The sequence below is a fragment of the Chrysemys picta genome, chromosome 1 (assembly GCF_011386835.1).
Source record: "Chrysemys picta bellii isolate R12L10 chromosome 1, ASM1138683v2, whole genome shotgun sequence".
NCBI classification, from domain to species: Eukaryota; Metazoa; Chordata; order Testudines; family Emydidae; genus Chrysemys; species Chrysemys picta.
Genome location: NC_088791.1, coordinates 86,434,155 through 86,453,200, shown reverse-complemented (window position 1 = coordinate 86,453,200; position 19,046 = coordinate 86,434,155). Strand labels below are relative to the sequence as shown.

Sequence of the window (19,046 nt, the reverse complement as noted above, 5' to 3'; positions counted from 1 at the left end):
ACAGATTGTATAGTTTGTACCTATTTCTTCTCAACAGCAAAGTTAGAGAAACCATCAAGTTAATAGATTAAAATGACCATTAGTATTTTAACAATTCCCCTTTCTACTAGCTGTTATTTACAGCACTCCCACGGTACTCATGTTTATTTTCCAACCAAAGCAGACCAATTAATCAAATTTATCAAGAAAAAAACAAAGTACAACTTTCTAACAGATTAACAATAAACCAGTGCATGACTGCTATTATAGGAAATATCAAGCTTCTGTTTCCATACATATTTAAGTACCAAAAAGCATACCAAAAATATTCCTGTGTTCAGACCATTATGATTTTAAAAGGTATTTGATGAAAATTATAAACAAAAAAACCCTTACTATTTTGCAGAGAATCTTTGTCAGCAAGAAACATTCACTGAAAACAAGCTTCCCAAAGGACACCCCGCTGAGCAATTTGCTGGTCTACTTCATGGGTCTTCACCTGCATGTGATCCACCTGAAAATCCACTTCAACTGTATAATAAAGCAAACCATTGCAGCGATCCACAGGAAAGCAGTTTAAACAAGAACACAGTACAACAGAGACAGCTACAGCAGGAAAACAACCCTGATCCTCCAGCTAAGAAAAAAAAACCACAAGTTGTAAACAGAACTATATTTCATACTAAAATTAATCCATTAGAAAATCATACATTGGTTGGCACAAAAACAAGAATAGGCGAGCAATGGATTATTACTACTGGGGGATTTGTGGAGCGAGCGTGCACACTTGGGAGGATTCGATCTTTGCCAAAGACGCTGCTTGAAATGCATTTATCCAAAAATGTTTCAAAGTCTGACTCTAATCTCATCTCCTATCCACCTAATGGGAAAAAAGCAAGAAGCAACTGGAGTGAACCCACACCAAGCCAACAAAATTCTAAAGGAAATTCTGAAAGAACACCATCCTTCACTTCAGAATGGGAAGAAGTAAGTCTTTGATCACTTTACACACAAACAAATGCATAAAATTGTGAAGAAACTATTCTCTTATCAAAGTTACTGGGGGAAGAAATTATGAAGTGAATATGCCCAACAACAAATCCTCAGGGAATGTGTATTGTGGGGTAATACATAGTGGTTTGACAGCTGGGACAAAATGGAATACACTTTTGCTCTCAGTGCCAAACACTTAGTGGAGTCTATTGTTTCCATAGGAAATTAAATCAACCCAGAAGTAATCCTGTAACTTTCTGTGTTGTTCAGGAGAAAGCACATATTATATCCTACTAAACCTCTTCACTACTGGAATTTATAAACCTGATAAAATACCTTCACATTGCTGCTCCTTGTTGCTATTTCTATGCTTGTTGATTATTTCCATTAGCCTCTTTAGGGCACCAGTGAATGCCCACAGAGGACAATAGAAAATGGCAGATATGAAAAATCTGTAGATCCCACTTTAAGTGGAACAAAACATGTTGAGTTTTCACAAGCCCTTGATGTATAAACACATCCTCTGACATTCAATTGCCCTTGTACACAGCACTTCATATATTCCTAGTCCTTACAGGAATGAGGGGTGTTGGAGGGGAGCTGTTCCTGGGGCTGTTTTGATTTGGGATGTGGGTATGCGTTAATGCTGCTTTTGTGATGCGTTTGAAGGACATTTTTCTGTAGTTTCAGAATTTGGTTTAAAGTTTTCAATATTTTTATAACGTCGTTACTCTAATTGAGTTTTTTCCTTACTGCTGTGCCAAATGTTAAGCATATAAATTGTCCCCAGTAGACACTGAAGTTCCCATCTTATTGTGGTGAATGAGTTGGGAGAGGGGGACATTTGCCATTTTGCAACTGTTGTGTAGCTGCAGTCACCTTTCTTTAAGGGTAGTATCTCTCCCAACACATACGTCCCCCAATTAATGACCTATAAAGAAGGCATGAAAGGTGTGGAGGGGCTTGGGGGTTTGGTTTGGTTTATTTTTTACACTTGTTTTTCAAAATTAGAAATTTATGTCCTATCTTTCCTGGAAGCTTCTCTAATGACTAGTAAAGTGATGATATCACAAGATTCAAGAGGGTGAAAACTTAGCAGTTGAGAGGGGGAGGCCTTTTAGTCCCTGTTTAAAGATTCTTTTAAAAATAATGTTATCACCTATTTGATGTCAATGACTGACTAACATTATAGAGAGAGAACATTTTAGTTAAAGTTATGCCACCACTTCTTTTCAATTAAAATGTAAAAACTAACATTGCATACCCTCAGAGATACCCATTAGCTTCTCTAGTAAAACCAAGGACAACAGAGATAGATATTCTAAAGCTTGTCTACGTTCAGGTTTTGTTTGCTTCTTTTGCATACAAGGGTTTGAAACTGGGCTGAGCCATTTTCTGGGGCAGGTCATTTTTTACACCAGTGCACCTCTATCATCTACCCTCACTGTTTGCACTGTAATGCTACTACATGAACTAACTCCAGTGGAGACAAGCTCCAGGGTATTTAAAAATATTAAAAAGACCAAAAAAAATTGAAAAGAACCCCAAAACTTTCACACGTTCCTTTTGTCTCAGAAAAAAACTCAATTTTTAAAAAGGTTATTGCAGGTCACTTTTACAGCTGATTTAATAGGGTCCCAACAAGGTGGCTTGAATTGTCAAGGCTATATCTTCTCAATGAAAAGATGCTTAAAGTCACATTGTAATCTCAGTCACTGGTATACATTTTAGGGAAGTCATGAAGTTACTGAGATCAAAATTTGACCCTTTAAAAATGAAAACTTCATTTACCAAAAATTGTGTAGGTTCTAAAATTGCAGATGCTGGGATTTTTATATCATCACTCTGATTTTTCTCCTGTCACTGGTATTATCACATAGGAAAAAGTAGAACTCTTCTTTCCTAACATTAAATATATGAACAAATAAACAAAAAATTATTCTATTTCCAAACACTTTTTACTTATTGTCTTCATGCTTTCTCACTTATTGTACCATGCCAGCCCTTGGACCCCCTTTTATTTTATGGTCTTTCTTGGAAGGGGGCAGGGGGAAGAATATAGGATTAAATTAATAAAGAATTCAAGGAGGGTATATAGTTAATCAAAATCAACATGAGTTTATTAAAAATAGATCTTGTCAAACTAACTTGATGTCTCTTTTTTATGAGATTACAAGTGTGGTTGAGATAGGTAATAATGTTGATGTAATATACTTCTGCAAGGGGTTTGACTTGGTGCTGCATGACATTTTGTTTTAAAAACAACAACAATTTAAAATTAAAATGGAACACATTAAATGGATTAAAAGCTGGCTAACTGATAGATCTCAAAATGTCATTTAGCAGGCGTGTTTCTAGTGGGGTCTGGGTCGTGGCTCTATGCCCTTTAACATTTTTATCAATGATCTGAAAGAAAATATAAAATCATCACTGATAAGATTTGCAGATGACATAAAAATTGGGGAGTGGTAAATAATAAAGATGACAGGTCACTTATACATAGTGATCTGGATTGCTTGGTAAATTGGGCACAAGCAAACAAGGTGTGCTTTAATACTGCTGAATATATACATGTAGGAACAAAGAATGTAGGCCATATTTACAGGATAGGGGACTCTATTCTGGGAAACAGTGTCTCCGAAAAAGATTTTGAGGTTATGGTGGATAGTCAGCTGAACATGAACTCCCAGTGCAATGCTGTGGCCCAAAGAGCTAATGCAATAATTGGATGCATAAATAGGGGAATTTCACATAGGAGTAGAGAGGTTATTTTACTGCTGGAATACTATGTCCAGTTCTGGTGCCCACAATTCAAGAAGGATGTTGATAAATTGGAGAGGGTTCAGAGAAGAGTCACGAGAATGATTAAAGGACTAAAGAACATACCCTATAGTGATAGATGCAAGGAGCTCAGACTATTTAGCTTAACAAAGAAAAGATTGTTACAGTCTATAAGTACCAACATAGTGAACACATATTTAATAATGGGATTTTCAGTCTAGCAGAGAAATCTATAAAACAATCCAGTGGCTGGAATCTGAAGCTAGACAAACTGAGACTGGTAATAAGGCATTTTTTTAACAGTGAGAATAATTAATCAGTGGAACAATTAACCAAGGATTGCCATCACTGGCAATTTTTAAATCAACATTGGATTTTTTTTTTCTAAATGATATGTTTTTGGAATTATTTTGGAGAAATTCTCTGGCTTGTGTTATACAGGAAGTCAGACTACAGGATCACAGTGGTCCCTCTGGCCTTGGAATCTATGAAACTAGTAAAAACTTACAAATTAACAAATGTGCAAAGGCATCTTGCAAGGAATGCAATATGGCCTCACAACTCATATCACGCCACAGCACAATTATATTTTCCATCAGTAGGCTTGGAAAAACAAACAAATAGAGGATTCAGAAAATTACCCTACAATTTTAAATGAACAAGCAAGGTGATGCTTAATAACCCAAACCAATATCTCTATCCATTAGTGTGACAGATATGTCAATTTCCTGCAATATCTTTGGGAGATCTTACTGTATTAAGTTTACATATCATTGTGGGGCAGGGATTTTTTTATTGTTTTTATGTTTTCTGTGTAATGCTTTTTACCTTAAGAATACCTGTGCTTATTTATACAGGTCCATGAGGTGATTTATAACCACTGTCAATTACACTGTTCATAAGCCTTCAGAGAGAAAACAAAGCACAGATGCTGGCCTCTTTAGGCATTCTGGCTTGCTGAGAATATCACAGTGTAGGCAAGGAACTGTACAGTCTGGAATAGCCACAGTGAAGTGGGAAAGAGAGGCAGGTCTCCACGCAAGAGAGGTGACAGCTGAGGAGCCAATAGCCTATAATGGGTGTCATGGACTAACAATTAGCATTGCTGTTTGTATAGTGCACTAATGGTTTACAAACATTATCAAACAACTTGGTGCTTCATTGCAGCCTACAAATTAAGTTCCCATTTCATAGATTATAAAGGCAAAAGGGGCTATTGGGTTCATCTAGTCTGACCTCCTGTATAACACAAGCCAGAGAATTTCTCCAAAATAATTCCAAAAACATATCATTTAGAAAAAAACACATCTTGGAAAGTTGATCCAAATGGTTAATTATTCTCAGTGCTCAAAAACTGTCTTATTTCCAGTCTGAATTGGATCTTGTTATCCCTTTGTCTGCTACACTGAGGAGTCTATTATCAAATTTTTGTTCTTATAAACTGTGATCAATTCACCTCTTAGCCTTCTGTTTGTTACGCTAAATTGTCACCATTTATATATCTTAACTTATTCATTATTTATATTACATACATCTAAAGTATGACAAAGTAGTTGAAAATATACTGATACGGTTATATGTGAATAGGAGTTTGTGAATAGGAAAATAAAAAGGAAAAATAAAAATTCAACTGTGAAGAAGTTGGCCTTTACATTTTTCTTTGCGATCTTCATGATTGTATTATTGTTTTTTATAACAATAATAATGCCCTAGTTTCTCTGCTTGAAAAATTGTAATAAAATACAATAGATAAGTTTGAGATATTTTTCCTGCTTTCTCTTTTGCAGATTGATAAAATAATGAGTTCCATAGATGCTGGAATTAACACTGGGCTAGAGGAGATGAATGATGATACTGCAGGTAAGAAAGAAAATCTTTCTTTTCTTTTCTAAATATTGCTTAATAAGCTTGCTTTTAGGACCCCTAGGAAAATTGGTGACAGAATTCTGCTAAGTAACCCAATATGTTGAAATCATCTTATATTTATTTTAATACCAGTGGACAGAATTCATTTCATTCACTTTCACAGATGCAGTATGCCAGCTATTCCAGAATCATCACTGTAAATGGCATATTGGAATCATTAATGTTGTTTTGAAACCTTAGCAGAGAAAAAGTTATTGTCTTCAATAGGGAAAAATTTTAAAACTCATTCAGATGAGTCTTTGTTGTCAATGTTGGGATCCCTAGTGTAGACAGCCAACCAGCTGGTGACGCTGTTTTAAGCACTATGTTATCTAACCCTGCTTGAAGCAAATCTTCGACACTACCGAAAATGGTCCTGACAGCTTGTGCTGACAGTCAGAAACTGGTGTTAGCAACAGTGGGAAATTTTTCAAACTTTTCCTAGTATAGACAAACCTGAGGTATCTAAGTCGTAGCTACCATGTTGACATGTCAGTATAAATCTATGTTACTGAGCTGAGAGATCAGATTTTTAGAAATTATCATTTCAACTCCCAATGCTGGTGGAAGAAAAAGTTGCATGGGGAGTAATTTGATCTTTGGGAAAGAACTTGGTGCCACACCACTGTTGGAAAATCCCCATTAGCTCTTTCATGGCGTAACACGTGCCTGTATTGGGCGGGGATTATGCATTTTATCATTTAGGTAAAATAAAACAGAGTATTCCAATAGCTAGCTATTTCATGGAGCAATACTGGTGTTTATACTAGAGAAGACTATGCAGTTTATTAATTAGGCAGAAGTAATTGCTAGTCAGTAAAAAGGAAATCTGGGAAAATAACAGACTTGAATGCAAATATGGTTACAAAAAAGTATATGGCACATGCAGATTTGTTTCTGGAAGAGAATGATCAGTATGGTGGGAAAACCAGGAAGGTGAAATTAAGAGAGACTGAAAAGGCATGTTGTGCTGACTTTCTAGAATTTGTATTGCTCTTAAGCAGAATTATGGGTAGAGGACCTCTAGACAATGAATTGTTTCTTACGCCATGGTAAGGCTTCTCCAGCCAGGATGACAATGATTGTTATTAGTTTGGACTATAGTAGCACTCAGAGACCTCAACCAAAATCAGAGCCTCAATATGAAGAAACACAAGAAAAGGGATGGGGGTGGGGGGGCTAGGGGAAAGGGAACAACAAAAGAAATGCTAAAAGGCACATAAGGTTACATAACTTCATTATATGCAGATAGGCCCCCATCACTTCTTGTGACCAGACATTCATTTTCCCTGTGATTTTTTTTTAAACTGTCAGGTAAGCCTCCCAATAATTCTAGCCATCGAGCACATGTGCTTTATGCCTTATCAGTGGCTATTATGTTCCATACTCTTTCCTGACACTCACATGTGACATTTGGTTCTCCAGCCCTTTCAACTGGCAGGAGATCTACTGTGTTGTTCACTCTTCTGTTCCAAAAGAGCCTCTGTGGGTCTCAGCTTCCTTCCTTTCAGTTTGCAGCTGGCTGACAACTCAGCATTTCCTGTACCACCTTTTCTTTATCAGTGTAAGTTCAGCTGAGCTCCATTATATAATTCCATCAGAAGTATACAAATGAACAAAGTAAGACTATATTTTTCTAATCTAACCATCTTTAATGCAAACGAAGCTCCCTTTAAAGAAGTGCCAGTCTCTTTCAGAGCTTGCTACAAACAGCATCACCATTACAATTTTCACTTTATAAGAATTCTCTGCAGTAACTGAGAGCTTTCTCCATCTAATGTCCCATCACCAGCTGTTAGCAGTTGCAGATCAGCCACATGTCATAGGCAGTTTCATCATACCATCACCTCCTTAAACTTATCATGCTCAGTCTTGAAGCCAGGTAGGTTTTTTGCCCCCTCTGCTCTCCATGGAAGGCTGTTCCAGAACTTTACTCCTCTGACATTTAGAAATCTTTGTCTAATTTCAAGCCTAAATTTGTTGATGGCTAGTTTATATGAATTTGTTCTTGTGTCAACATTGGTGCTCTCCCTCCCTGGTATTTATCCCTCTGATACAAATAATAAATAATTAGAGATGAGTGAAAATGTTCAGACAAATAGTTTATTCATCAAACAATGCAGTTTCAGGTTGACTGAAACTTTTTGCAGATTAGTGTCGAGTTTGCCAGATGTTTGAGCTGAACCAAAAAAGTCAAATTTTTTCAGTAATGTCAAACTGAAATGTTTTGTTTTGACCCCAAAAATTTAGATTTTCAGGTGTTTTGACAAGAACAAAGCAAAGAATTCCCAAAACAGCTGGAGGAAGACGTGGTGTTGCAGCTGTTTTCCTTATAAGCTTTACAGCAGTGGATAGAGTGTGGGAATAAGACTCTACAGCTTTGTAGTTAGGGCACTCACCTAGAACGTTGTAAGAGACCCAAGTTCAAGTCATGCACAAAGGTAGAAGAAAGCCATCATGTCTTTCCTCTCCCACTCCCAGATCCTGCACTGAATACAGCTCAAGCCTATATTTATATAGGAAAATTAATATAATACTAAGTGACAATTGTTTTATATAATCTCATATTTTAAAATAGTGAATTTTCTAAATTTCATAGATATAGCAAATCTCCTGTAGTTTTATTTAAATATCTTTGTAAGAGAGTTATAGAGATGCAGACTGAAAATGATGAATTACTATTTGAGTTCACTGTAGAAGTCAGAAAGATTTCTACAAATGTTACGTTCATTTGTTTAAAAGTGGATAGGTTATTTTGTATAATTTTCAGGAAACATCAGTTTTCTTTTCTAGTAATTTAATTTAACAATCAATAAACATTCAAATAATATACACTCTGAAATGTAATATGAAATGGTACACTTCATTTTTATTTGTCTTCATTTATTAATATGATATGGTATTTTCAATATATGTTAGTAGAGACAGCAGTTAAATGAAATTTACACACACATACACTTGGTTTAACAAGTATGAAAAGGTTTTTGATATTGCATAGTATCTCACTTTCATTGAATGATATTTTTGTGTATGAAATATATGATTTGCATTGAATGGCTAAATATAAATCTGCGCTGTGATGATTATTATGATAACGTGAGTTAACTGCAGCCAATCTAGAGGTGGAGTTTAATCAACTAAACAGCTGTTTTTTATTTTTGGCAGACAAGACACTTAAATTTGATTAGTAATATACATCCTGCAAGTCTTTAGAAAAGCAAATAAGCTGAAATATCAGCCATCCGCACTTCCCTGTAAAATAATAATAATAATTAATAATAAAGTTCAAATTCACATTTTCTTTTGCCTGATTATACGCACATTTTTCTACATAATTTTTTCTTTCAAAGAGTGCAGAGTAGTGTTTCCAGATTAATGAGAGATTCATGGTTGCCCAGCAGCAATGCAGATATATGGGGCTCAGAGTTTGTTTATTTCTGAAAGTTACTTGAAAGGGAATAACTAAGAGACTTAGCCACTTTGGGGAGAAATGATTCTTGAACACAAGGAATAGGAAGTACATCATACTAGAAATTAGAAGGCTTCAGGGATCTAGTATTTAAATGAGTGATGAGTTAGGCTAATCCTGGATGGTTCCACATCAAAGCAAGTTTGAAGAACATAAGAATAGCCATAGAGGGTCAGACCAGTGGTCCATATAACCTAGTATCCTGTCTTCCAACAGTGTCTGGTGCCAGATGCTTCAGAGGGAAGGAACAGAACAGGGCAGTTTATAAAGTAATCAATCCCCTGCCATCCAATCCCAGTTTCTGGCAATCTGAGATTTGGGGACACGCGGAGCATGGGGTTGCGTCCCTGACCATCTTGGCTAATACCATTGATGGACCTATCCTCCATGAACTTATCTATTTTTTTTAACTCAGTTATGGTTTTAGCCTTCAGAACATCCCGTGGCACTGAGATCCACAGGTTGACTGTATGTCGTGTGAAGAAGTACTTCCTTCTGTTTGTTTTAAACCTGTTGCCTATTAATTTCATTGGGTGACTTCTGGTTCTTGTGTTAGGTGAAAGGGGTAAATAACATTTCCATATTCACTTTCTTCACACCATTCATGATTTTATAGACCTCTATCATATCCCCCGTTAGTCGTCTCTTTTCTAAGATGACCAATCCCAGCCTTTTTAAATCTTTCCTCATATGGATGCTGTTCCATACCAGTAATCATTTTTGTTGCCTTTCTCTATTTTTTTTCCAATTCTATTATCTTTTTTTGAGATGGAGCAAACATAACTGCATGCAGTATTCAAGGTCTGGGTGTACCATGGATTCATCTAGTGGCATTACGATATTTTCCATCTTAATATTTATTCCTTTACTTGTGCTTCCTAACATTCTGTTTGCTTTTTTTTTTACTATGACTGCACATTGAGCAGATGTTTTCAGAGAACTATCCATGATGACTCCAAAATCTTTCTTCTTCATTTCTTTGCATTTATCAACATTGTATTTCATCTGTCTTTGTGTTGCCCTGTCACCCAGTTTTGTCAAGTATCAGAGGGGTAGCCGTGTTAGTCTGAATCTGTAAAAAGCAACAGAGGGTCCTGTGGCACCTTTAAGACTAACAGAAGTATTGGGAGCATAAGCTTTCGTGGGTAAGAAACTCACTTCTTCAGATGCAAGTAATGGAAGTCTCCAGAGGCAGGTATAAATCAGTATGGAGATAATGAGGTTAGTTCAATCAGGGAGGGTGAGGTGCTCTGCTAGCAGTTGAGGTGTGAACACCAAGGGAGGAGAAACTGCTTCTGTAGTTGGAAAGCCATTCACAGTCTTTGTTTAATCCTGATCTGATGGTGTCAAATTTGCAAATGAACTGGAGCTCAGCAGTTTCTCTTTGGAGTCTGGTCCTGAAGTTTTTTTGCTGTAAGATGGCTACCTTTACATCTGCTATTGTGTGGCCAGGGAGGTTGAAGTGTTCTCCTACAGGTTTTTGTATATTGCCATTCCTGATATCTGACTTGTGTCCATTTATCCCCTTGCATAGTGACTGTCCAGTTTGGCCAATGTACATAGCGGAGGGGCATTGCTGGCATATGATGGCATATATAACATTGGTGGACGTGCAGGTGAATGAGCCGGTGATGTTGTAGCTGATCTGGTTAGGTCCTGTGATGGTGTTGCTGGTGTAGATATGTGGGCAGAGTTGGCATCGAGGTTTGTTGCATGGGTTGGTTCCTGAGTTAGAGTTGTTATGGTGCGGTGCGTGGTTGCTGGTGAGAATATGCTTAAGGTTGGCGGGTTGTCTGTGGGCGAGGACTGGCCTGCCTCCCAAGGTCTGTGAAAGTGAGGGATCATTGTCCAGGATGGGTTGTAGATCACTGATGATGCGTTGGAGAGGTTTAAACTGAGGACTGTAGGTGATGGCCAGTGGAGTTCTGTTGGTTTCTTTTTTGGGCCTGTCTTGTAGCAGGAGGCTTCTGGGTACATGTCTGGCTCTGTTGATTTGTTTCTTTATTTCCTTGTGTGGGTATCGTAGTTTTGAGAATGCTTGGTGAAGATCTTGTAGGTGTTGGTCTCTGTCTGAGGGGTTGGAGCAGATGCGATTGTACCTCAGTGCTTGGCTGTAGACGATGGATCGTGTGGTGTGACTGGGGTGGAAGCTGGAAGCATGAAGGTAGGCGTAGCGGTCGGTGGGTTTTCGGTATAGGGTGGTGTTAATGTGGCCATCGCTTATTTGTACAGTGGTGTCTAGGAAGTGGACCTCCTGTATAGATTGGTCCGGCTGAGGTTGATGGTGGGGTGGAAGCTGTTGAAATCATGGTGGAATTCTTCCAGGGTCTCCTTCCCATGGGTCCAGATGATGAAGATGTCATCAATGTAGCATAGGTAGAGGAGGGGCATGAATGGACGAGAGCTGAGGAAGCGTTGTTCCAGGTCAGCCATAAAAATGTTGGCATATTGTGGGGCCATGCGGGTGCCCATAGCGGTGCCACTGGTCTGGAGGTATATATTGTCACCAAATTTGAAATAATTGTGCGTGAGGATAAAACCAATGTTATATATGCCATCATATGCCAGCAATTCCCCTCTGCTATGTACATTGGCCAAACTGGACAGTCACTATGCAAGAGGATAAATGGACACAAGTCAGATATCAGGAATGGCAATATACAAAAACCTGTAGGAGAACACTTCAATCTCCCTGGCCACACAATAGCAGATGTAAAGGTAGCCATCTTACAGCAAAAAAACTTCAGGACCAGACTCCAAAGAGAAACTGCTGAGCTCCAGTTCATTTGCAAATTTGACACCATCAGATCAGGATTAAACAAAGACTGTGAATGGCTTTCCAACTACAGAAGCAGTTTCTCCTCCCTTGGTGTTCACACCTCAACTGCTAGCAGAGCACCTCACCCTCCCTGATTGAACTAACCTCGTTTTCTTCATACTGATTTATACCTGCCTCTGGAGATTTCCATTACTTGCATCTGATGAAGTGAGGTTCTTACCCACGAAAGCTTATGCTCCCAATACTTCTGTTAGTCTTAAAGGTGCCACAGGACCCTCTGTTACCCAGTTTTGTGATATCCCATTGTAACTCTTCGTAGTCTGCTTTGGACTTATCTATCTTGCATAATATTGTATAAACTGCCAACTTTGCCATCTCATTGTTTAACCCTTTTTCAGATCTTTTATGAATATGTTGAACAGCACTGGTCCCAGTACAGATCTTTGGGGGTCCCTACTATTTACCACTCTCCACTCTGAAAACTGACCATTTATTCCTACCCTTTGTTTCCTATCTTTTAACCAGTTATTGATCCATGAGAGGACCTTCCCTCTTATCCCATGACTGCTTACTTTGCTTAAGAGTCTTTGGTGAGGGACCTTATCAGAGGTTTTCTGAAAGTTGAAATATGCTGTGTCCACTGGATCACCCATGTCCACATGCTTGTTGACCCCCTCAAAGAATTCTAATAGATTGGTGAGGCATGATTTCCCTTTACAAATGCCATATTTATGTATATATCTGATAATTCTGTTCTTTACTATAGTTTCAACCATCTTGCCTGGTTCTGAAGTTAGACTTACCAGCCTGTAATTAGAAGGACTGCCTCTGGAGCCTTTTTTAAAAATCAGCATCACATTACCTATCAATAGTCATCTGGTACAGAGGCTGATTTAAGCAATAGGTTACATACTACAGTTAGCAGTTCCGAAATTTCATATTTCAGTTCTTTCAGAACTCTTGGGTGAATACCATCTGGTCCTGCTGACTTATTACGGTTTTATTTATTGCTTTGTTCCAAAATGTCCTCTATACCTCAATCTGGGACAGTTACTTGGATTTGTCACTTAAAAAGAATGGCTCAGGTGTGAGATTCTCCCTCACATCCTCTGCAGTGAAGACCGATGCAAAGAATTCATCTAGCTACTCTGCCACAGCCTTGTGTTCCCTGAGTGCTCCTTTAGCACCTCAGTTGTACAGTGGCCCCACTGAGTGTTTGGCACTCCCAATCATCTTGGGGTCCACTTGGACATTTGAGGGACCTACGTGTGTAGAATAGGTCTCAGAGGTTGTGGTTCATTTGCAGTTTAATAATCATAAGTGTTATTGTGTTTGCTCCTGCCTAGATATATTGAAAGAGGGTGTGAAATGGTGCAGGAAGCCTCTCTCTCATATTCCATGTACCCATACAAGAGGCATCTTCCCCTTGAGCATTAAACTTCTTGGCTGGCTAATGTACTAGGTGGTGCTCCTTACTGCAAAAAGGCATATCCATAGCCAAATTTCCCCACTATCGTTTGCACCTGCCAGAGTTAGGCTGTGGGTGTTTAGAATAGCACACACTATTCTTTTTTAAAAGTCTGGATTGCTCCTAGTCAAATGGGTGTGCTGCAGGTGAGGAAAGATGGCAACAAGCCACCTTTCCACTCTGCAGGGACCAAACACATTCTTGAGCACAAGGAGTGGGGGAGTAAAGTGGAGATAGCAGCACTAGGTTCTCCCATTGGGAAGGAATGGAGTGTGAGGGTGGGACTATGGCCAAAGAAGCTGAATGAGAGCAAGAAGAGCTCATGCTACATTCTATAAGACTGTAGCCTGTAGGTGAGCTTTTCAGACCCATGCTTCCCAGAAGCTAGGAGTCCAGCTTCCTCTCCTTCCCCCATCTGTTCTGCACTTGCTAAATAATGGGATACCAATACTCAAACATGGACTCTTCCCTTCCTCCAGGGTGCTTCTGCTCGTAAATTCTGCTAGAATTTGGCTTAAAAGATATCAAACTTTCTTTGTATGAAGGAAGACTTGTTGGACTGGCCCTTTTCTCTGTTTGCTGCCATATGGTTGCAGCTTTGGCAAAGCAGTCTTCCTCCAAAGCTGTTAATATCCTCCCTCCTCAATGGCAGAAAACAGATAAATTATAAGTACTTAATTAAGGAAGTATTTTAATTAGATATGTGTAGGCATGTTGGCATAAGGCTGTTTTCACAGTGGCTAGTTATATATCTGCAAAGCTATACTTTAATTGTAGTTTAGTGTGTTTAGGTTATAGCAATTGCTTCCTCTCTTTAACTGACAGCATCGTTAAACTTAGCACCGTGATATAATGCATCCAGTTCATGTACTTTAATGAGAGGTGCTCTGCTCATCGGTATTCCTTTGTTTAGATTTACCATAACTGTCTGCTTCTCCCATTAGAGGGACAAGGTGGATGAGGTAATATCTTTTATAGAATCATAGAAGATTAGCATTGGAAGAAACCTCAGGAGGTCAGCTAGTCCAGCCCCCTGCTAACAGCAGGACCAAAACCAACTAAATCATTCCAGCCAGCTGAGCCTTGACATGAGTCAGACCAGCCAGGTCATAGCAATGTGAAATTCAGTCAAACATATCGTTAGATGTGGTCCTCTTGTAGTAATAGCATTGCCTGATGACTAGAAGAAACAAAGACAAATAAGAAACAAAGAGTTAGGTGGACTTTGAGTGATGCTAAATGTGCAGTGAGCTTATAAACTTATGGAGAAGAAATTCCACAGGAACATTAAAGTAATCTTGGCAGGACAATATGTGCTTTAATTTTAGAGATGAATCTGGGATGAAGTCACGGTACCACTTTATCCTTATAAAAATGGGTATAAGGTGGACCAGTAACTAGGGCTTAAAGTTCATTTACTTGGCGAACTGAAATCATTGGCACCATGGAAATTATTAGTCAAGGACCAGAACCCATTGGACTAGGCACTGTATGAACACAGAACAGAAGGACAATCCCTGCCCGAAAGAGCTTACACCATAAGTATAAGACAAGAGACAACAGATGAATACATACTGATAGATGGGGGGTGCAAGGAAACAATGAGATAATATTAGTCAGCATGATAGGCAGTGGTCATAGCACATGAGCAGTCTAACTGTTGTCAACCTTTTTGTATGCATCAACCAAAGGAGAATTTTGAGGAAGGATTTGAATGAGGATAATGAGGTAGCTTTGTGGATGTTTATAGGGAGTTCTTTCCAAATACAGTGGGCAGCATGGGTGAAAGCCCAGATATGCTGAATGAAAAATTAGCAAGTGGTCAATGGAGGCTTTCTCATTGGCCAATTGGAGGCAGGACTTGACAACTCGATAGTGAATGAAAGGTGATAGGTAGGGTGGTGATAGACTGCAAAAGTGAAGACAAACAGCTTATGTTTGATGCACTACAGAACTCATACTAACAGACTAGTTTGAGAGCGGTAACTTTGCAGCAATCTGCTGTCCCATTAAATAAAACACTAGACTATGTATAGTTGGGTTTTGAATTAATTCTCCCTATGTTTAATTTGTCTCAAGGTCTAACCAGTGTATGATGAAATTGGAGGTGGGGAGGGATTTCTATAATGTTTGAGGTTCCACCTAAATATATTTGTTCAATAGCAAATTTATAGTGGCATCTAAATAGATGATGATAACCATCATAAGTCCAATACTAATTTTTTGTTTTACTGATATTGGGCATATGCATGACATGTATGTGCTTTCCTTTATGGGCTGAATTCATTCCAGATGTAACTTTGCTCTAATTTAGTGGCATTTCATTTGAAATTAATCTGATCTATGATGTCCAAAATGGGTTTAGGATGGCTTTCATTTACCTCGAAGTACCATTACAACACCATGTGTGTTTACCATTAGAGGGGTTTTGAAGTCTGGATTTGTCACACTTAGAAAAAAGATTTCTTTCTTAGAGGTGTAATTTTATTCTCCTAGGAGCAGAGATTTTCCCCTTTTTCCCCAAGTATATTACACCACCATTTCAGCAAATGTTTTAGGAGTTTGTGGATTTATTTTTAGTCATATGGCCCTGTCAGAAAGGTTTATGCTATCACACACAATTCATTGATATAACATGCAGCACTCCCCTGTAGGCTGGTTGCCTCTTCTTTTCATGCAGCTTGTAACTGGGAAGTTCTCTCAAATTTTAGCAGCTCACTTGAAATGAGTTTCCTCCTCAGTAGTTATCTTCGGTTTGAGATTTTTATTTTATTATTTGCCACAGAAATACATAGGTAGTTCATAACTATTTTTAAACGGGTAATGAAATTAAAACAAAGAAAACAGGGTAGATGGGTGAATTAATAAAGAGACTAAAATAATAAAAAGCTTCCTGTAGTATATTAATCAATGGTATAGTATTTCCTGATTTTGAATACTCTGTTAATTTTTGGTCAGAGCACCTTATAGTTTTATATTTTATATAAATATTTTTGAGAGTTATCAGGCATCTCAGTGCTGTACAAGAGAAGACCCAGTTCTTGCCCCCAAAGAGTTTGCAGGCTGTCAGACACAGACAATAGTTCAGATGCTCATGGTACATATACTGAATGTCTAATCTCAAAGCAATGATTTTTTTTTTAATCTGGTTTTGGGTTATACTTGAAAGTCTTTCCTTGAAAAAGCTATATCTCAGATTTAAAAGATCCCGAGAAAAGAAGAAAAGATCATTAAATATATGGAGGGGCTCACATACAGTATAGGGAGATATAATGCAACCATGAATTAAGTAAGCTTGAAAGGAGAATACATAGAATTTATGTGAGGGGTTTAGTAAAAATAAATAAATCCCATGCTAAGGCGGGGACACCTTAGGCACCGCCGAGCATACTTCTGAGGAGAAAACCAGCATAAAGGGAAGGAACTTCATCACCCCCAGGCAGTGGGGAAGGACAGAGGCCATTTACTAGAGAAGCCCCACTCTGCATTAAGGGAAGAGGAAGCTTCTGCCATGAGACCTGGCTGTGAGTCCCCCACTCTTAGACACTCCCCAAGAGGGAGGGAGAACAGGGGTAGGGGCTTGAGAATGCCACGGGCATCGGCCCTAGAACGTGAGGATTTTGAAGCAAAGACTTTAAGTCTACAATGACCACACTCCAAACTGAGATGAAGGGGTAGCAGGAAGTGGCCATGGGGAAAGTGAGCAATTGGAATGGTTGTACGTAGGCCAGTGCACAGCATTTCACTTTCAGGGCCCTGGGTTGGGACTCGGTGGAGTGGGAAGGCCCAGGTCCCTCTATCTACTCCAGACTATAAACCCTGGCTCCCAAGAAGGGCAGAGCTAGGAGTTTCCATCAAAAAAGTCAATCCAGGAAAGACCTTATCCAGCAAGCTGGGACACCTTGAACTAGGGTTACCATATTTCAACAATCAAAAAAGAGGACGGGAGGAGCCCCGCCCTAGCCCCTCCCCCATCCTGCCCTAGCCCTACCCCTGCCCCTTCCACTCCCTGCCCCCCTCAGAATCCCCAACCCTCCCCCCGCTCCTTGTCCCCTAACTGCCCCCCAGGACTCCACCCGCTACCTAAGCCTCCCTGCTCCTTGTCCCCTGATTGCCCCCTCCTGAGACCCTCCCCCCATCCTAACTGGCCCCCTAGGACCCTACCTGTCCCCTGACTGCCCCAACCCTTATCCATCTCCCCCCACCCCCAGACAGACCCCCGGGACTCCCACGCCCCATCCAACCACTCCCCACCCCCTGACAGCCCCCCCCCAGAACTCCCGACCCATCTAAACCCCTCTGCTCCATGTCCCCTGACTGCTCTGATCCTTGTCCCCACCCTGCCCCCTGACAGCTGCCCCCAGAACTCCCAACTCCCCCGCTCCTTGTCCCCTGACTGCTCCTAACTGCCCTCCAGAACCACACCCCCTACCTAATCCTCCCTGTTCCTTGTCCTCTGACTGCCCCCTCCTGAGACCCCCCCACCCTAACTGCCCCCCTCCTGAGACCCTACCCCCTACCTGTACCCTGACTGCCCAAAACCTTATCCACACCCCCACCCCCAGACAGCCCCCCCCCAGAACTCCTGACCCATCCAACCCTCCCCCTGCTTCCTGTCTCTTGACTGCTCCCTCCAGAACCCCCCTGCCCCTTCTCCGACCCCCTGGCCCCCTTACCATGCCGCTCAGAACAGCGTGTCGGACTCCACGCGGAGCCCGACATGCTACCGTGCTCCCCAGCGGAGCGCACAGCCCGGTCCCCGTCCCCGCAGAGTGCTGCGGAGCGGCGTGCTGGGCAGCTTGGGGGGGGGAGCAGGGGAAGGAGCTCCAGACTGCCAGAGGCCCATTGCGAACGTCCGGCGATCTGCGAGTGCAGGGGGTGCGGGGGAGGGGAGTGATCTCAAGCAGCAGGGGAGAGGAGGGGGAAGCGGAGGAGGGGCTCTGGCTGCCGGAGCCCCGTGCGAGTGGCACGATCCACCCGGCTGCCCTGTCAGCCGTGCGCGCTCGGCATGGGGGGGAAATCCGGACATTTACAAATTCCCCCTGGATGCTATTTTTAACTCAGAAAAGCCGGACATGTCCGGGAGAATCCGGACGAATGGTAACCCTACTTGAACTAACAGAAATACTGGGGTCAGAGGCCTAGACCACTAGGAACCTTAGAGACTAACAAATTTATTTGGGCATAAGTTTTCGTGGACTATAACCCACTTCATCAGATGCATGGAGTGGAAAATACAGTAGGCAGGTATAAATATACAGCACATGAAAAGATGGGAGTTGCCTGATCAACTGGGGGGTCCGTGCTAATGAGGCCAATTCAGTTAGGGAGGATGTGTCCCATTACCACCAGTTGACAAGAAGGGGTGAATATCAACAGAAGGAAAATTACTTTTTGTAGTGCTAATGAGGCCAATTCAATCATGGTGAATGTGGCCCATTCCCAACAGTTGACAAGAAGGTGTGAGTATCAATAGAGAGGAAATTATTTTTTGTAGTGACCCAGCCACTCCCAGTCTTTATTCAGGCCTAATTTGATAGTGTCCAGCTCTGCAGTTTCTCGTTGAAGTCTGGTTTTGAAGTTTTTTTGTTGAAGAATGGCCACTTTTAGGTCTGTTATTCTGTCCAGGGAGGCTGAAGTGCTCTCCTACTGGTTTTTGAATGTTACAATTC

At 40.4% G+C, this 19,046-nt stretch overlaps 1 protein-coding gene and 1 long non-coding RNA gene across 12 annotated transcripts in view; one reads left to right on the top strand and one right to left on the bottom strand.

Annotated features, from left to right (window-relative positions):
- Window positions 1-7,181, bottom strand: part of LOC135974207 (uncharacterized) — a 33,423-nt gene extending 26,242 nt beyond the window's left edge. Inside the window, exon 1 of the long non-coding RNA XR_010591426.1 lies at window positions 7,063-7,181. This is a non-coding gene — a long non-coding RNA (uncharacterized LOC135974207). The remainder of the gene's footprint in view (window positions 1-7,062) is intronic.
- The window catches only part of ANKS1B (ankyrin repeat and sterile alpha motif domain containing 1B), a 771,828-nt gene that overhangs the window by 427,746 nt on the left and 325,036 nt on the right, over window positions 1-19,046 (top strand). For all 11 annotated transcript variants that reach the window (XM_065561011.1, XM_065561005.1, XM_065561000.1 and 8 more), the window contains 2 exons: window positions 386-966; window positions 5,541-5,613. In XM_065561011.1, the coding sequence (XP_065417083.1) occupies window positions 386-966; window positions 5,541-5,613 (654 nt within the window). The remainder of the gene's footprint in view (window positions 1-385; window positions 967-5,540; window positions 5,614-19,046) is intronic.